Source organism: Odontesthes bonariensis, chromosome 19, assembly GCF_027942865.1.
Source record: "Odontesthes bonariensis isolate fOdoBon6 chromosome 19, fOdoBon6.hap1, whole genome shotgun sequence".
NCBI lineage: Eukaryota > Metazoa > Chordata > Actinopteri > Atheriniformes > Atherinopsidae > Odontesthes > Odontesthes bonariensis.
In genome coordinates this window covers 23,244,868-23,261,739 of record NC_134524.1, presented here as the reverse complement: position 1 = coordinate 23,261,739, position 16,872 = coordinate 23,244,868, and the positions used below count along the sequence as shown (strand labels likewise).

The 16,872-nt window shown below is 39.4% G+C and overlaps 1 protein-coding gene across 1 annotated transcript; it reads right to left on the bottom strand.

Moving 5' to 3' along the window:
- Positions 1–1,214: 1,214 nt before the first annotated feature.
- Positions 1,215–5,898, bottom strand: LOC142368716 (uncharacterized). The gene is made up of 5 exons (XM_075450906.1): positions 5,851–5,898; positions 3,607–3,873; positions 3,255–3,518; positions 1,666–1,785; positions 1,215–1,267 (listed from the first exon to the last, which is right to left on the bottom strand). The coding sequence occupies exons 1-5, from the start codon at positions 5,879–5,881 to the stop codon at positions 1,215–1,217; spliced, it is 735 nt and encodes a 244-aa protein (XP_075307021.1). The 5' UTR covers positions 5,882–5,898.
- Positions 5,899–16,872: the final 10,974 nt, after the last annotated feature.

The window sequence follows — 16,872 nt, the reverse complement described above, 5'->3', positions numbered from 1 at the left end:
CAGCCAAAGAGTGGACTGTTTGATGCAAAAAGAGGTCTGCAAGAGCCGTCCCGTTTCAGCACAAGATCTGCTGCTCTTACAACTCCTGCAGTAAAAAAATACTTTGTACTTTGATAGAAATTTATATATATGCATGTCGCTAAATCCAACAGCAGCACGAGACAGTTTTTAGGAAGTGTCATAATACACCGTCAGAGCAAGCTGTTTCATTCTTTTCACTGTTTTCTGCTGTAGTTTCCAAACATATTATTTTATATGTAGTTTCATTTTAGAGTAGCAGGTGTTGTACAACAGTGATCTATGATGCTTAAGGTCTGTCATTTGAATTTTCTATTAGTTCATGAGAATAGGTTTCCTGCTCTGTGAAAAAAAAAAAACACAAATCTGAAGCCGAAGGCAGAAAAAGAATCTTTTAATTGAATATATGTATTCAATTAAAATACATATAGTTTATGTATTTTAATTGGGTTAAATACATAAAATATTTAACCCAATAAATGAACCCGCATGTGAACTACAATCTCATGTGTCAAAGATTGGAAAAAGTTCCCTTTGATATACAGTACATGACTCTATGTTCTTAGTGTGCCATTTGCTCTGAAGTCTAAATGCATTCTGGCCATTGCACAACAATCAACCAGGATATAAACTATCTGTTTAACTATATTCTGGGAGGAAAAGGTAAAGAGATTTGTCACATCTGAACCAAAACATATCTGATTTATGCACTTTGACACCTGCATATGGGAAACTTCCCTGGCTTCACTTGTAGTTTCTAAAAATCCTCTATAAAAAAAATATTATTTGGAAAACATATTTGATGATTGTGCTGTTGGAAGGTCTGGGTGAAATAAATGTCACTGTCCTAAAAAGAATAACACGAATACTCCAAGTGTTTTGCGTTACTGTGTCGTTAGTTCCTGCTGTCAAACATCACAGTTCGGCTCACTGATAATGATGAGAGACTGTCATGTACTTCTTGCATGCTAATCATTGTAATAGCCTTTTTACGAGGTTTTATGTCAGGAAAAAGGATATAGCCAGAACTGCTGTAGAGATCTCAGCCATGTGAACGACAATGGGGGACAAATAAGAACATTTGAAAAATAAAGAACACTTTTCTATAGTGAAAATTCACAAAACAAGTCTTTATTTAAACGTTGGATCGATCATTTTGCCGAAATTCACAGCTCTATTCCAGCGGGAAACGGGACTCATTGCTCTGGCTGTGAGAGATGATCAGAGGCTCTCTTTGCTTCAGCTCGAGCTGTGTGACGAGAAGAACAAACAGTCTTTATGTCAAATAAAAAGTCTCTTTCCCAAGAATTTAACTCTAAGTGAACAGCCAGGGCCGTTCTTACCACTGAGGAACACTAACTGTAGTGTTTCTGGGAATTTGGACCTAAATATGGAAACATATTTGATATTTTTAAAGACTTGTGTTAAAAAAAATACACACATCATACCAATAAGAATTGATAAATCTGTATGTGGTATCTTTCTTTGATTTTGTGAAAGAAAATCCCAGCATAAACCCATTTTAACCACCAGTTGTAATGAAGAAAATAAGTAAATAAATACCTCTAAAAACCTCTCCCTTGGTGCTTCTACTTTTAATTACATGTGATTTATTTCAGCCTACATAGTTTTCTTAGGTGTTTGTACCTTTGGCCCACGCTCTATGTACATTCACGCACACTATAAGCAGCACGGTGTACAGGACCAATAGCAGGATGGTACAGATTAGTCTGGGCAGAGACATGGGAAGAGGAGGCTGAGTCCTGACTGCAACGAGGAGAAAAGAAAAACATTACCACTTTAAATGACCCAACATTAGTTTGTGCATTAAAGAACTCCCCAACATCTGAAGAGGTCGATGCTTTCCATCAACTAACAACAAAAAAGCAGAGTAATACAAGAAAGCTTTTCTTAATCCGACTGAGAAGAGTGAAACATCAGATATTGACTGCCCTCTAGTGGTAAAGATTTGGCATAACATGGCAGAAAATCCTACACTGCAAACAAGTTGGGACCTTTTTCATCAAGTTCTATTCCATTTAAGGTGGCAGCATACTTTTAACAGCATTGCTTGACAGTGAAACTGCTGCCGTACACATTCAGTTTATAGTCACTTTATACTTTACATCAGTGCTGACTTTTAAAACAGGGGAAGCCCATATTACGCGTTCAGGGTTGTAGTGGCTCGTGCCATCCCAAAGCAGAAGATAGCAAAGTTAAAAAGAATTAGTTATAACATAGCTGTGTCTAGTATGACAAGTATGCCCAGCAAATACACAGAAAGAAGGTATAGACTTTGAAAATTCACACAGCAAGGCCAAAATCAAGTATGATGGAATCTAAGGCCTGTAAATGGCTGGATCAGAATCTGTGGAGCATTTTTCCCTGTCATAATGAATACTTAGAGTTTGATGGTGGTGGTAAGTATTCTTAAAAAAGGTAACATTTGTGAATGGGCAGCATGAATTCTGGAAAGAAACAACTAAAAGTATTACAGCACTTTCACAGACAACCAGTCTCTTTGGTATCCGCTTTGGGACTGAAGTTCCAGCGTGCTTCTCCCCGCTTAAAAATTCGGCTGCCACATGATCTCTCATGATGGACAAACACTAACTCCAATCATCACGACACAGCTCCTCATATTGACACGCCCACGTCTAATCTACCCCCAGAGACGCCGGGCAGCCTCGGAAGTGATGAGTTTTTGTCGATTTAGCCAATGATGACCTAGAATTGTAGAAAAAAACTTGACTCTCCCGCCCCCTCCTGAAGCCGGGCAGCCCTCGGCTCGGAAGCCTGGCTGTTAGTGGCGGCTTCATAACATGATTTCCTCAGTGAACGGCGGCGATTTCAGAACAAATCACTTCATTAAGCTACAGGACAACATGTTGTAGTTATGAAAGTAAATACAGTATTGGGATATCTTGTGTTTTGTGAATAACTGTTTTATCATCAATTTAACATTGAAGATGTGGCAATTTCACCAGAGAATGGGAGAGGCTGTCCGGCTTCCCGTGTTGTGTCTGACTAACACTTTAAAGTCCAAACTTTTGCTTTTTTGCCACTTTGTGACAATCATGCAGTGACTGAAGAAATATGTGAAGGTGAGAAAATAAGCAAAGCTTCTAAAACACGCTTTAAACTGTGCTACTGAATTCAACACTTCGACATGCATACTTATTGTAAATTAACACTCCACAGCCAGCTCTTTATTCCTTATACAAGTGAACACCTACCTTTACTCCTCACAGCCAACAAGGCCTGCGGTGACTCTCCTTTTGCAGGGTACTCGCACTTATAGAAACCTTCATCAGAAGTAGAGACTGCTGAAAAAGTCATGTTTCCCAATGGTTGAGTTCCAATGAATGCAACGTCTTTGTAGAAGTTTGCAGAGAAATTGAATGTTGCATAGCTGTGGTGTTGTTCTTTGTAATAGCAGAGAAGCGTTACTTTATCACCTTCTGTCACAGGAAGGGCAGGACTGTGCAGGATCACGCCATCTAAAAGATTGACCATGATGTTATATTTCAGGTGAAAACAAGGTATTTAAGAGGATAAAGTAAGTAAAACATTCTCCTGTAATATTACCGGTAATGGTAATCTTGAGGCTGTTGCTGCACTCCCCTTGCTCAGACTCACACCAGTACACACCGGTGTCTGATGGATAAGCATGCACAATAGTGCAGGAGGTCTCATTGGACATTCCCCAGCCAGCGTTGCAGGGCTCAAACATATCATGGGAAGTGTTTCTCTTTATTATCCAGTTGCCAGAGTTTCCTGCCTCTCCACAGCTCAAAGTGATGGTGTCATACCAAAAGAACTGAGATCTGTTGGGAAGGATGCTCAGTGTGGCTGCTGGAGGATCAAACAGGACATGAGAAGGAAAGTAAAAGCATTAGGTTGAGACCTTACAAACCTATACCAATACTGCAGCATCAAACTTGGTGTATAAGTTCAAAACATGTACCAGATACGCACATGTACTGTACGTCTTTCAGATGTTGGCTTATGAACTACAAGAGGAATGTTAGATAAATATCATGAAGTTATACGATATGAAAAGAAGTACTATGTGATGGGGGGACGCTTCCTCCCATCTTTTTAGCTTAGAAGGCCTCACACTGTTGTTTTGTCTACTGTCTGAACTTAATGTCTCATAGCATTGTGTGGCTAGTGATTAAACATAGATAGCAATAGTATAATTTTTTTAACTCAGACATCTCTGGGTCAGCTTTCTGATATGTTGTGCAGACTTCTCTTCTTCCTGCAAGAATAAATGTTTTGTGTTAATTGTCTCCAACGACTCTAAGCCTAATTTTGAGAGAATTTTCTTGACAAGGAACATCGTTTTCATTTACATTTTTATGTTTTGATTAACCTCAAAAGATAAACTCAGGTCGATTTCAGATGCGTTGATTATATTTTATTTTCTACTTTCATCTTAAGAAAATATTTTTCTCCCGATTTGTATAGATTTTCCATCTACCTGGTCATAGTAGTCCAAAGTGCTGAAGGAAAAAGCAATTTATGGGTCCCTACTCTGTATCTTATCAAAGATATGCAGAAGTAAACCTGCCTGAACCATCTCTGCCACTCTCTTTAAGTATGTAATACTGGAAGTGAGTTTAATTTAGGCCATTACTTTTTGAAGTAGGATTATTTGACCATTTCACTTCAAATATTTGTGAAAAAAATATATGTATTCAAATGATTAGTGCCCCAAAGGAAATTAAATAAATCACTAACCCAGGTGATCCTGAAACATCCCATGGTTATGCCGCTATAGGCCTAGACTGCTGGGGGTCCTCACATGATACACCTCTCCTCATTTTGTTCTTTTTTTCTTTCTTTCTCTATGAACATTTAACACCATTATCATTGTTGTCATTAACTTGTGTTTCTCTGTCTCAGCATGTATCCCTGGCCTGGTGTTACAGTGTTTTTTGTCCCCTCTTTCCTGTCCGGTCAAACCCCAGCTGGCTGCCATTCCTGAGTCTGGTTCTGTCTTCCTGTTAAAAGGGAGTTTTTTCTCTTCACAGTCGCCTCGTGCACGCTCAGGAAGGGAGATTGGACTGAAGAGAAGTTTCGGTGCAATCTGTTGGTTTCCTTAGCTAGGCTACTTTTATTTTACAATTGACTTTGAATGTATGAATTTGACTACTAATTGGATTTGATTGGATAATTTTGTATTACAATGAATTCTTTTCTAATTGGCTTGAATCGGATTGTATCTTTGCAGTGCCTTGATGTGACATTTGAGCCATGACATCTGTTGTAATTTGGCAGCATATATAAAGAATTGAATTGAATTAAATTGAATTGAATTAAATTTTCTTTGAATGCCTAATGAGAAAATAATCCCATTCCACTATGGCTGGTAATTTAATGATTTTGTGTAAATAGATAAGCAAAAAACAAACCTCATTCTTCCAATTTCTTTTGTCTAAATTACCAGTGGCCTTTCAGTTTAACATGTTAAAGGCAACCTTCCCAACAGTTTGCAAAAGCTTGAACGCAAAAAGGTCTAATGCAATTTGGCAAAGCATTGGCAATTGACTAAATTCTTAATCTCCATGTTCTGGCAAAAGATGGTTCAGTCCATCACTAAGACTCAAGTGAAACTGCGATAAATGATCTCTTCCAAACGAAACAGGAAGAGCTTTTGAGAACTTTTGAAAGTTAGCTGCAGCTGGTTGTCAACTGAAGTGCATATAGCATATAATAACAAGTCTATTTAAGTTCAAATTTGAAATAATTTCAGTTGAAAAGTTGTCTTGTGTTCTTGTTCATTTGATCAGTACTGCAATATTAAACACATGAGAATTTACTTACACAGCAGCAGGCATAGTGAGGCGATCTCCATCCTCTCTCTTTTTTTGGTCTGTCTTCCTCCTCTGAGGGAGTTAGAAAATAACAGTCCACCCACAGCCTGCCTCTACAGGAAATCAGTGAGTGATTTAGGGGGCTTCTGTGACGGTGGGTTAGTTGTGGTTTACTGTCTTCTATGAACTTGAGTTCTCTATTAAAAAAGCATTTGATCACAAGGCCATTGATGTATAAAGACTGCTTTATAAACTACTGTGGCTAAAGACTAAACCTGGGGTTATTAGGGGTTATTGTTCACTAAGCATTGATTTAAATAAATTTCAGCAATTAATCAAATTTTAAATATTTATGTATTAGGGAAGATAATCCTATAAATCATATGTGTGTAAATACATTGAGGCAGTATCACATCTGCCTTAATTTCTCCCCTCCTGATGCACGAAAAAGGTTGATGAGATAATTTTGGAAAAATATACAGAAAGCACCATAGTGCGAATTACGGGAAGGGGTTATTGTTATTATTTAATAATAACCCCTTCTTATTATTTGTAACCCTAAAAGAGGTTACAAATAACAGGGGGGTTTGAAACATTTATCTTTCTTATCCGTAATCATAAATATCACAATTCACAATATATTCCTTATTCATGCCAGGTAGATACTTGTAGTAAAATGTCAGACATTTAAGCAGACTATACCATTTCATTGTCTGTGTTACGGGTCTCGGGCACGATGACCACAATAACAAAAGGAATTAAATCTGCAAAATAAAGGTGGAGTCTTAAGAGCAAGAAACACTGTAACACTCGTCTCTTTCTCCAGCTTGCGTCTAAAGGGAAACAGGAAGTTCGTCCACAATAGGCAACTGGGGGCGGCATCTACAGTGCCAAATGTTCCGCTCACCAAGTTCTCTCCTTTACTCAACAATATCCACACAGGTCTATATTGATCAATGTAAAATAATTGCTTTAATTATCAAAATATATTGACACACACTAAGTGCTTATAAACGTTTGGTCTCTTACTTAATCCAATAATACCAAATGTGGTTGCACATATTTGGGTGCACCACATCTGTCTGCCTGTGGATGATTGTAAGTAGCTATCTAACTAGTTTATTACACTTAAGTTTCATTATTATATTGTGTCAGGTGACTTCAGACAAATGCTAACATGCGCCTATGGCTTTCCTATCTAAATGGAAAATGTCATGTTAATGTTAGCTTATATGTCATTAAATGTTAGCTTTGGGCCCTGTGCACGTCACTCTAGTAACCTGCAGGCGTGCACTGTGGACAAGTTGTAAACAATGCCTAAAGCGTGCTGCGTTGCCAGGTTTGACAGTTGCCCCCTTTGCGATACCACATTAATTTGAATTGACAGGACAAATATAATACAGATGTTTACGTATTCATAGTGTTATTTGTGTATTTATTTGTGTATTAGCGTAGAACATCCTATTATATTAAACTATTATATAATATTGTTTCATCTTAATAAGCTTTTGAGTGGTGTTTTAGATAGGATTTTGCCTTTTTGATAGTAGCTTTTGGTTCTGGCTCAGCATTGTGTAGCTCTGCATTTGAGCAGTGTGTGTGTGCGTCTGATTTGCTGGCAGTTTGGGTCTACAACACTTTGTTGGTCACTGCTGACTGCAAAAGTTGTTTGTGTGGTACATTATGTGCCCAATGAACTGTAAAATGGTGTAAAATTTGGTTTATCACCATCTACAGACTTCAGACATTTAGTTGAACAAGCAAGATACTGTAAGGATTGTAAGACTTCTGTTAACTGAAGCACGCGCATGCGCTGCACTGGGTTCCCTTTGCACCCTAGAGAAAATGTTGACCCCCCCCCAATTGTAATTGTATAATTCGCACACTGGCAAGCACTGTATTTACTGCACTAGCTGCCAAGCTTTTCTTTAGAATCATCAAAAGGTCATGATCATTTTTATTTTATTTCAATTTCACACAGATTGTCTTAGTGACAAAATCTTGTCATGTGTGGCTGATGACCAGCTGAAATAAAAACATTGTTTGTTAGCTGTAGAAAGCTAGCTAATTAGTGCACACCCCAGCATGCTGTTGCTAAAATAAGCATATACTCTGCTGTAGTTGGAGTGTTACACAACACTTTTAGTCAATGATATGACTAGTTTGAAGAAAGTTTGCGAGGCAAAGCAACATTTTATATGATGAAAATTAAATTCAAATTAAATCAAATTAAATGAAAAAATCTTTGTTCAGCTCAAAGATAAATTAACAAACTTAGATAGATAAATATCACTCTTGATATTCTTTCTGAGAGCTCATTTTGTTTGCTAGCGATCTGATATTTTGCATCAATATTGAAGGAAGAACTGGTCAGTGCATCTTTCTCCATCTGTTTTTTCATCTCGCTCCTACCTGCCAGCCATGGTGTTTCCTCTTCAAATCGTTTGGAATTTGGTGTCTTATTTTGGCCTCTTATTTTGGCCTTTAGTTGACAGTTGGAAAGCTCAACTAGCTGCTGCTGTAGGCAAACTATTCTTGTGTTGGCATGGCAATTCTGGGCGAAACAAATGTTGAAAAGTGTCCAAAATACAAGGAAACTCCACTCACAGCTTCCAAACCAGGACAGAAAAATCTCTCAAAAAAACCTTTTTTTTTGTGGAAAAAATAGCTCAGTATCAATCACAAAAAATCTAATTATTCTATTCTACAAGCTAACACAATGGCTTATTTAAAGTATTTGGTTTATCTCAGTCTTATATAAATCCTATTGCAGTTTATTTCAGTCTAATGAGGCTGTCGTGGCCATTTGGATCATGCTAACTTTGTGCTTTTTGTCTTTATGCTAGAAATTGAACAATTGGTGGCAGATTTAAGGACGCTCACGTTTTGTGCTCTGATATGTGCTGCATTGTAAGACTCATGATTTCAACAATATTGCAATAGCAACATTGAAAAATAAAATTTTTTCCTCTGCCGATAACAAGTTTCCAGAGGTAGGATAGGAATAAGATTACATCCAGTTCTCCTGTAACACTCAAGGATAGATCTCTGGTCATCTGGACATCTCTGGTTAGAAAACCTGGGACACTCAATATTTCCCCAGTTGTTGGACAATGTCACGGAGAATCCAATAAATGTTAGGTACAAAAAAAAAAAAAAAAAAAAAAAACACTTCCAAGACTACAGGGGATTTCCATGTCCTTAGACAAACAGGTGCAACTCAAACCACATGATGAAGTCAACAAATGGCAGGATACCGATAGCTCTCCATAGCAATAACAAGGAAACAGCCAAGCAGGGTGAGTCTGCATCAATAACATGTCAGTGGACGTAATGTTGTAGGAGGTACTAGATATTTTCTATAACCACTTAATCAGATTCAGGGTCGTGGGGGGCTGGAGCCTATCCCAGCAGTCGGTGGGCGTTTTACGGTAAATGAGTGTTAATCTGTTCAACAAACTTCCACCCACGCAAATTCACACCTAACATCAGCTTCCTGTTGGTTACACGAGTAGACAGGAAATGCAGCGAGGGCTTTTCACTGTGCTACTTATTTGTCACTGGTCTGGCCTTAGTTTTTCCTTTCGTCTTTGTAAGTTTTAATTTATTTTTTTTTATTTCTTAGCCAACATCCCCCATGGGCTACCAGCCAGCTGTTTATAAAGTCTGGATAAGTGAATGCAGATGGACTAAGAGCTTGCTCACAACTTTGTCATTTTATCTGTAGATTTTTGCCCTTGGTAATAGATAAATCTGAGTCCTGTGGGAGTTGAAGGTGACCTATCATATTTAGTCATGAGGGAAAAAAGGTTAACCCTGTGTCAGTTCAAAGTTTTACGTATCTGAACATGTCTTAAAAATCACTTTGGACATAATTGATCAACTTCATAGAAATTTTGTATGCATGAAACAATCAAATATGCGTAGGTCACTTGTACACACATTCGTAAGAGGTTACCTGGTTGATAAATCCCACATATTGTCATTAATGGCAATTTACATTCAGAAACACAGTCTATTAACCATATATGATAACAAAATATCCCTTTAGAAATTGACTCTGCTCCTTTCAGGAATAATGGCCAAGAGAGCAAGAAAAAAAATTAAGTTAATAATAAATAGCTAAAACACAGCTCTAGTTGCTTGTTCCTGAGGTTTAAGTCACCCATGTCATAATCTGAATTTATGAGTGAACTCCAGTTGCAGACTCAGCACACAGACAGGAGCTTCTAAGTGAAGTAGTGATTTATTTATTATAGGTGGACAGTGAATCGAGGGAGTAGGTCGAAACTACTGCTTTCAGGCAGAGGTCTGCTGAGTGAGAGAGAGAAACTGACTAGTGAGTATGATTCATTCATTCCCTATAGTTCCTACTGATCTCCCGGGGCAGAATGGATGCAGCTGGCTGGATCCCAAGAGGTAAGATTACAGGTGGAGAGAGAGCTGGCAAGGGAAGTCCCAACGGGCCAAGAGAAGCAAACATCGAACAAAGAATTTCCAGGTGAGTGATTCCAGGTACAAACTACAGAAGGGAAGCTGGACTGAGGCTGAAGGAGCTTTGCAGGGCTGACATGGAAACTAATCTGGTGGGCGGCTGCTCAACTTCAGGGTACATGGAATTCTGAAAAAAAGCTAGACAGATCACTATCAGGTAGGAAATTCACAGACAACTCAAGACAGCATGTGGCTTTGGTTCACCGTTGCAGTTGCAACAATCTGGCGTTGAACTGCTGCAGCCTCCAGCCAGATAAAGCTAAAGCTGTCTCTGATGGCCTGATGCTCCACATCATGGGGAGAGCAGCCAGAGGAGGAGGGACCCAAATCAAGGAATTTTCCACAGGAAACTCTGACTGGCACTCCACCTGAGACTCAAGCACAACAGTTAAAGCACACAACAGAAGTGAATTTAATTTAATTTGCTTGATTTTGTCTGTAGTTTGTCACGCTCAGGTTTGGCTGTGTTGTTGCTTTGGTTTCTGAGTCTCGGGTGAGGGCTGGGCAGGTTTCCTGGGAGCCTGGCGGCAGCCCAATTTGCGGCTATGACATCTAGAAGTGGCACTTCCGATGGCACCCTGAACGCCACAGCTTTGCAGAGGCAGCTGCCATAGAGAGAAGACTGCTGCTACCATTTGTGCAACAGCAATCATCTGCAATCGGGTTGTCATTTTCCAAGTGTCGTTATTAGCTCTCATTTATTTCTGCTAAGACCATGTAGTTATTTTTTGTTCTTTGATAAACAGTCTTAGACTCATAATACAAAGTCACTATATTTACTTAAGATGGAAGCCATTTCTTAAATGGCGTTATGCCTTTCTGCCTTTTTTTTGGTCACTGTGTTACATTTACTCTTTAGCTATACTGCGTAGTGTCTTTATCTGTGTGTCTCCCTCCTTCCCTTCTTCTCTCTGATGGGAAGAGGCTCCAGCAAACATTGGCTGCAGTGCAGACTAATTAGTCTTCCTCAAATCTGGCAAAAACTTGGTTTTTAGTTGTCTGTTTTTTTTTTTTTAAATCAATAATTTTAGAGCACATTTCAGAGAACTTGTCCTTTTTCTTTTCAAATAAAAAAGTTAAAAGTTCAGCTGGAGAGCTGTCATTGTGATCATCCCCCCCCAAGTGGGAACGGCCCGGAGAGTTTCCATTTGTTCCTCTTTGTCCATAGAAAGTGCTGCGGGAAGTGTACCTTTTCCATCAAAAGTCACCTTTCAGCATCAATCAGCTGCGGCCAGGCTGTCTCTCAAAATAGTGCTTTCTTTAAAAAGTTTGTGGATGCTGTAACATGTTAATATTGCTGCAGATTTGCAAAGTAGCCTACATTTTTAACAGATCATATTCGCTTTAGATGATAAAAGCTGTCTCTATACCAGCCGCGGCCGCTGTATTTGGGCAGGATGGGCAGAGCCCCGCCTTCCACACCCCAACCTTTCTTTTATAGATACAATATAGATAATTATAAATTATAGATAAAATATTTATTTCAACTTCAATCACAGTGGGAATCATATTACACCATATTGTGGTTTGTGACGGACTTTGCGAGTGGAATCTGTTTTTATTTTCGCTGAAATATAGCCTACCTCCAGTGTGGCTGCTTAACGTTAGATCTATGGCCACTGGCCAGGGCAGATGCCTGGTCTGCCCTCAGCTAAGCCCGGCCCCGCCGAACTCTCGAGCACATTCTACCAATCAGAATCACTGTAGGCCCCTACGTAGCATAATATCATGTTACATTTAGCGCGCCTGTATAGATGCTATTGGGGCAGGTGTATCATCTGCCCTGGACATGGAAAGGACTCAAAGGGTTTAAGAAATATTACTCCGCCCATCTAGCCAGTGGGAACTTCAGTGCCGCCAAATTCCCCTACAAACTTGTTGGATAAAACGGATAACTATGTCGGATTTGATGAAGGATATTGGCTGTTCAATCCGGATTCACGTTTGTGGTAGGTAAAGATTTTACTTTATAGTTGCTATCTTACAAAGTTTAAGTGATTGTGAACGAAGTCTTTGCAAAATGGGAAACTGGGAGTGATTTAATGAAATATCTTAGCATGATGAGCAAAGCAATGTTGAGACAGTAAACAATGTGTTGACAGCTTCGTACATGTACAGTAGGTTACTTGTCTGCTAGCTTAGGTTGGAGCACTGTCGGTGTGTGTGACATGAAGCATTTTTCGGAAAAGGCAAAAAAAAACACGAGTCCAGCAAGGCGCATCTGAATTGTGCCATGAAATTAGCCATGCAATGCTTTGCGACAAGTTTCCCTCTATTGAAACGTAGGCAGTATTAATTCCTTTCACAAACTTTCTCTTCGTTCATTTTCACGTGGCTTTTGTGTTTGTTGTATGGCAGACTTTTATGCGAGTGCACACCCCCCCCCCCCCTGCGTATGGTCGCATAGACTATTGGCCTATTGCGTATGCTCCATAAAAGCTTGAATTTTGATAACGCAGATCATCTGCCCCGCCTATTTTCCAGACCACGAGCCGCTACTGCTCTATACAATGTTATTGGATCCCTGTGTCATTTAACAACTATGTCAAAACTTCAGCCAACACATATACATATAAAATGGCTATATGATTCAATAAAGAAACACTAAGTGGTTTCCATCAAGGGGCTGTTGTTGAAAATGTTTTACCTGTTCTGTGCCTTCAGCTTCTCTTGTCATTTCTGCATCTCTGGAAAAAAAAAATATCTATTGCTCTCAAACACTGTCAAAAATAGGGGTACAGTAGGAGTACATTTCTGTCCCCCCAGGAACAGTCTGGACTTATGGACCCCAGAGGGCCAATAATTGGACCCCAAGGCAACCATTTGTACCTTTTGAGGACCTGAAAGGTACATTTATATTCCCAAGTCGTAAATGGTGTATATATGTACTCTTTATTCAGGATTTTAGGGAACGCTATTCAGAGTTGGACAACAAGGAAAGAAAAATGGCAAAAACAATCAGTGTAATTTGAAGGTAATTAATTCAAACTAGATGTATTTAAACAAATTGCAAATGAGCAAAAAAAATACATGTTTATCAGTGGATTTGTGCTAACAGAGCTTTATTCACTGCTTGTGTCTCCCTGTGACATGTGGCTTTGTCAGGTGTACAAATAATGTTTTCCAAAAACAAATTAATTTTAAATCTGAAAAGTTAAATATACCCATATTACCCATAAATGCGTATTACTCCACACTGTAAGGTTGTTAAATTAATTTTTCGTTTTTCTTTTTACCCCCTCAGAGTCTCCATACTGTTAGCTCGATTCTTTCATTGGAAGCTCAAGAACAAGCTGGAGAAATCTTAAGTTAAACAAAGTATTTATTGGTGGTCACATGCGAAGTATAGCAGCGCTGGACTCGGAGGGACCGAGATCTCGCAGGAAACCCGTCAGACCGAGCCCCAATTTCCGGAAACATTTCATATTTATATGACCCTTTATTTCCCAGAGGTTGGACTTACACTCGACAGAGTATAATTGGACATGAGCAGGTTAAACACCCTCTTCGTCATGTTCTTTGGATAAGCCAAACTGTGTGTGTGAATGTTGATTTAAGCGTGCATCTGCTTTCCCAGGCTAATTGTTTTGTCTCGCTATGCTATCTTAGAGTCTTGGACCATTTAAGGTCACATATTGTGTGACCATATGAGCAGAGTGGAAAAGTACCAAATAGGAACATGGATTATTTAATATGCATTCATAATGTCTAAGAACAAAGCCAATTATAACATGTCTCTTCTAGATAAAAATCCATAAACTCTTTGCTGCTCTGCTTTTACGAAACCACTCATTTTGTGTTTGGGTGAAGCAGTCTCTGTCTGAGTGTGTTTGGATTTAAAGTATCAGATGAGAAGCAGAATAATGTTTCCTATAGGGAATACCTAAAACAAATTACAATGGAAGCATCAAACAGAGAGGAGCGGCCCCTTTGCATTTCTATAGATCAAGATTCACTGAACCATCAAAACAAAATGACAGAAAGTATGCTTCACGTTTGAAAAACAGCATGAATTCTATCTTGCCTTTGCTGCAGCAGGGGTTGTAGCCGAAACCGTGGTCTGTCCTGGGACCATGGTCTCTGGCACGGACCAGTGGTCACTACCACTAGGGACGCTAAAGATACTGGTCCTGACCAGCTCCTCAGTGGTCTGTCCCGTGGTCCTTGTGGTGTGAATGGTCTGTGAAGCGGTTTTTGTCATTCTAATACATATTCTCCCTTTTCAGGTCATGATGGCAGCACTGTTTGATGAATAAATGTCAGCGATCACAATCTTTTGTCTATAAAATACAATCTTCTATTATTTATGCAGGTCCATGTGGTCACGACCAGCTGGTCTCTGGCACGGACCAGTGGTCACTACCACTAGGGGCGCTAAAGACACTGGTCCTGACCAGCTCCTCAGTGGTCTGTCCCGTGGTCCTTGTGGTGTGAATCAGTGAGTGGTCTGTGAAGTGGTTTTTGTCATTTTAATACACCTTCTCCCTTTTCAGGTTGTGGTGGCAGCACTGTTTGATGAATAAATCATAATCTTTTGTCCATAAAATACAAACTTCTATTGTTTGTATTATTTATGCGGGTCCATGTTGCCATGACCAGCTCCTAGCGGTCACGACCAGCTGGTCTCTTGCACGGACCAGTGGTCACTACCACTAGGAGCACTAAAGACACTGGTCTTGACCAGCTCCTCAGTGGTCTGTCCCGTGGTCCTTGTGGTGTAAATCAGTTAGTGAGTGGTCTGTGAAGCGGCTTTTGTAATCTTAATACATCTTCTCCCTTTTCTGGTCATGGTGGCAGCACTGTTTGATGACTAAAAATCTATAAAATACAATCTTCTATTATTTATGCAGGCCCATGTGGTCAGGACCAGCTCCTAGTGGTCACGACCAGCTGGTCTCTGGCACGGACCAGTGGTCACTACCACTAGGGGCGTTAAAGACACTGGTCCTAATGCTGATCAGCTCCTCAGTGGTTTGTCTTGTGGTCCTTGTCTTCTGCCTGTTGTCTTAACCAGAGTAGTCTTTGGAGTAGTTATTAATATATTTATATATTGTGTTTTTTTTAATATAATTAATTAAATTATTAATATATTAGATGAATGACCTCATTGACCTGGTAAAGCAAACGCTGTCCTTGGAATACAGCTTCCTGCCAAACACTGACTTCATTATTGACGTCATGGTGCCGGAGGTATGTTCCAATTTTAGTTGTTGAACAAACTGGTATCCATTAATGTCACAGTTCTAACATTCTAACATAATTATATTTATGGGTGATCAAGTAACAGTAAGCTCAATTCTATCTGTCTATCTATCTATCATTAATAAAACTGGTAATGTGTCCTTCCTCAATTTATTTATTTTTTGCCTTTGTTGTCCTGAACTAAAATCTCTTTTATGCAGGCCACAATTGACATCCTCATGAGGTTTGAGGATTTCTCGAGATTTTATGCCGAGAGAGTCCTTGGAAGGATCATCGAGTGATCAGGTGCTGGATAAAAAAAGATTTGAGATTATTAAACTTTTACATTTTTGGATCTCCATTTGATGTTTACATTTCTTCCACTAAATTTATTTGACCATTTCTAGATCATGATTTGATACAAGGGTAATGCGACAAGCTCTTAAAATGCAACACATTAGTTTAAACTAGTCAGGAAGACAAGGACCTGCATAATCGATGCACTAGTCATACAACTACAACTAATGATACTTTAATCATTATGATTTCTATTAATATTAATGATCAATATTTGACAGACAAAAGATCATTTTACATGTATTCAGCACAGTGTTGCCAACAGAATGAGAAAAGGGAGATGTATTGAATATAGGCTACTAATATATTAATTTAATTAATTATATAAAAAAAACACAATATGAATATATTAAATACTCCAAAGACCACTCTGGTTATGACAACAAGCAGAAGACAAGGACCACAAGACAAACCATTGAGGAGCTGATCAGCATTAGGACCAGTGTCTTTAGCGCCCCTAGTGGTAGTGACCACTGGTCCATGCCAGAGACCAGCTGGTCGTGACCACATGGACCTGCATAAATAATAGAAGATTGTATTTTATAGACAAAAGATTGTGATCGCTGACATTTATTCATCAAACAGTGCTGCCACCATGATCAGAAAAGGGAGAAGATGTATTAAAATGAGAAAAGCCGCTTCACAGACCACCCGCTAACTGATTTACACCACAAGGACAGACCACTGAGGAGCTGGTCAGGACCAGTATCTTTAGCGCCCCTAGTGGTAGTGACCACTGGTACGTGCCAGAGACCAGCTGGTCGCGACCACTGAGGAGCTGGTCGCTACTAGTTTCTCTAGCGCCCCTAGTGGCAGTAACCACTGGTACGCGCCAGAGACCATGGTCCCAGGACAGACCACGGTTTCGGCTACAACCCCCTCTCCTTTGCTGCCTTGCTTCCAAAACTTATATCCACCATTTCCCAATGTGCTTTGGGAGCAGGAACCCCAAAAAGACTCGCGGGCTGAACAGCTTAAAGACTTTGGGGACTGATGGTAT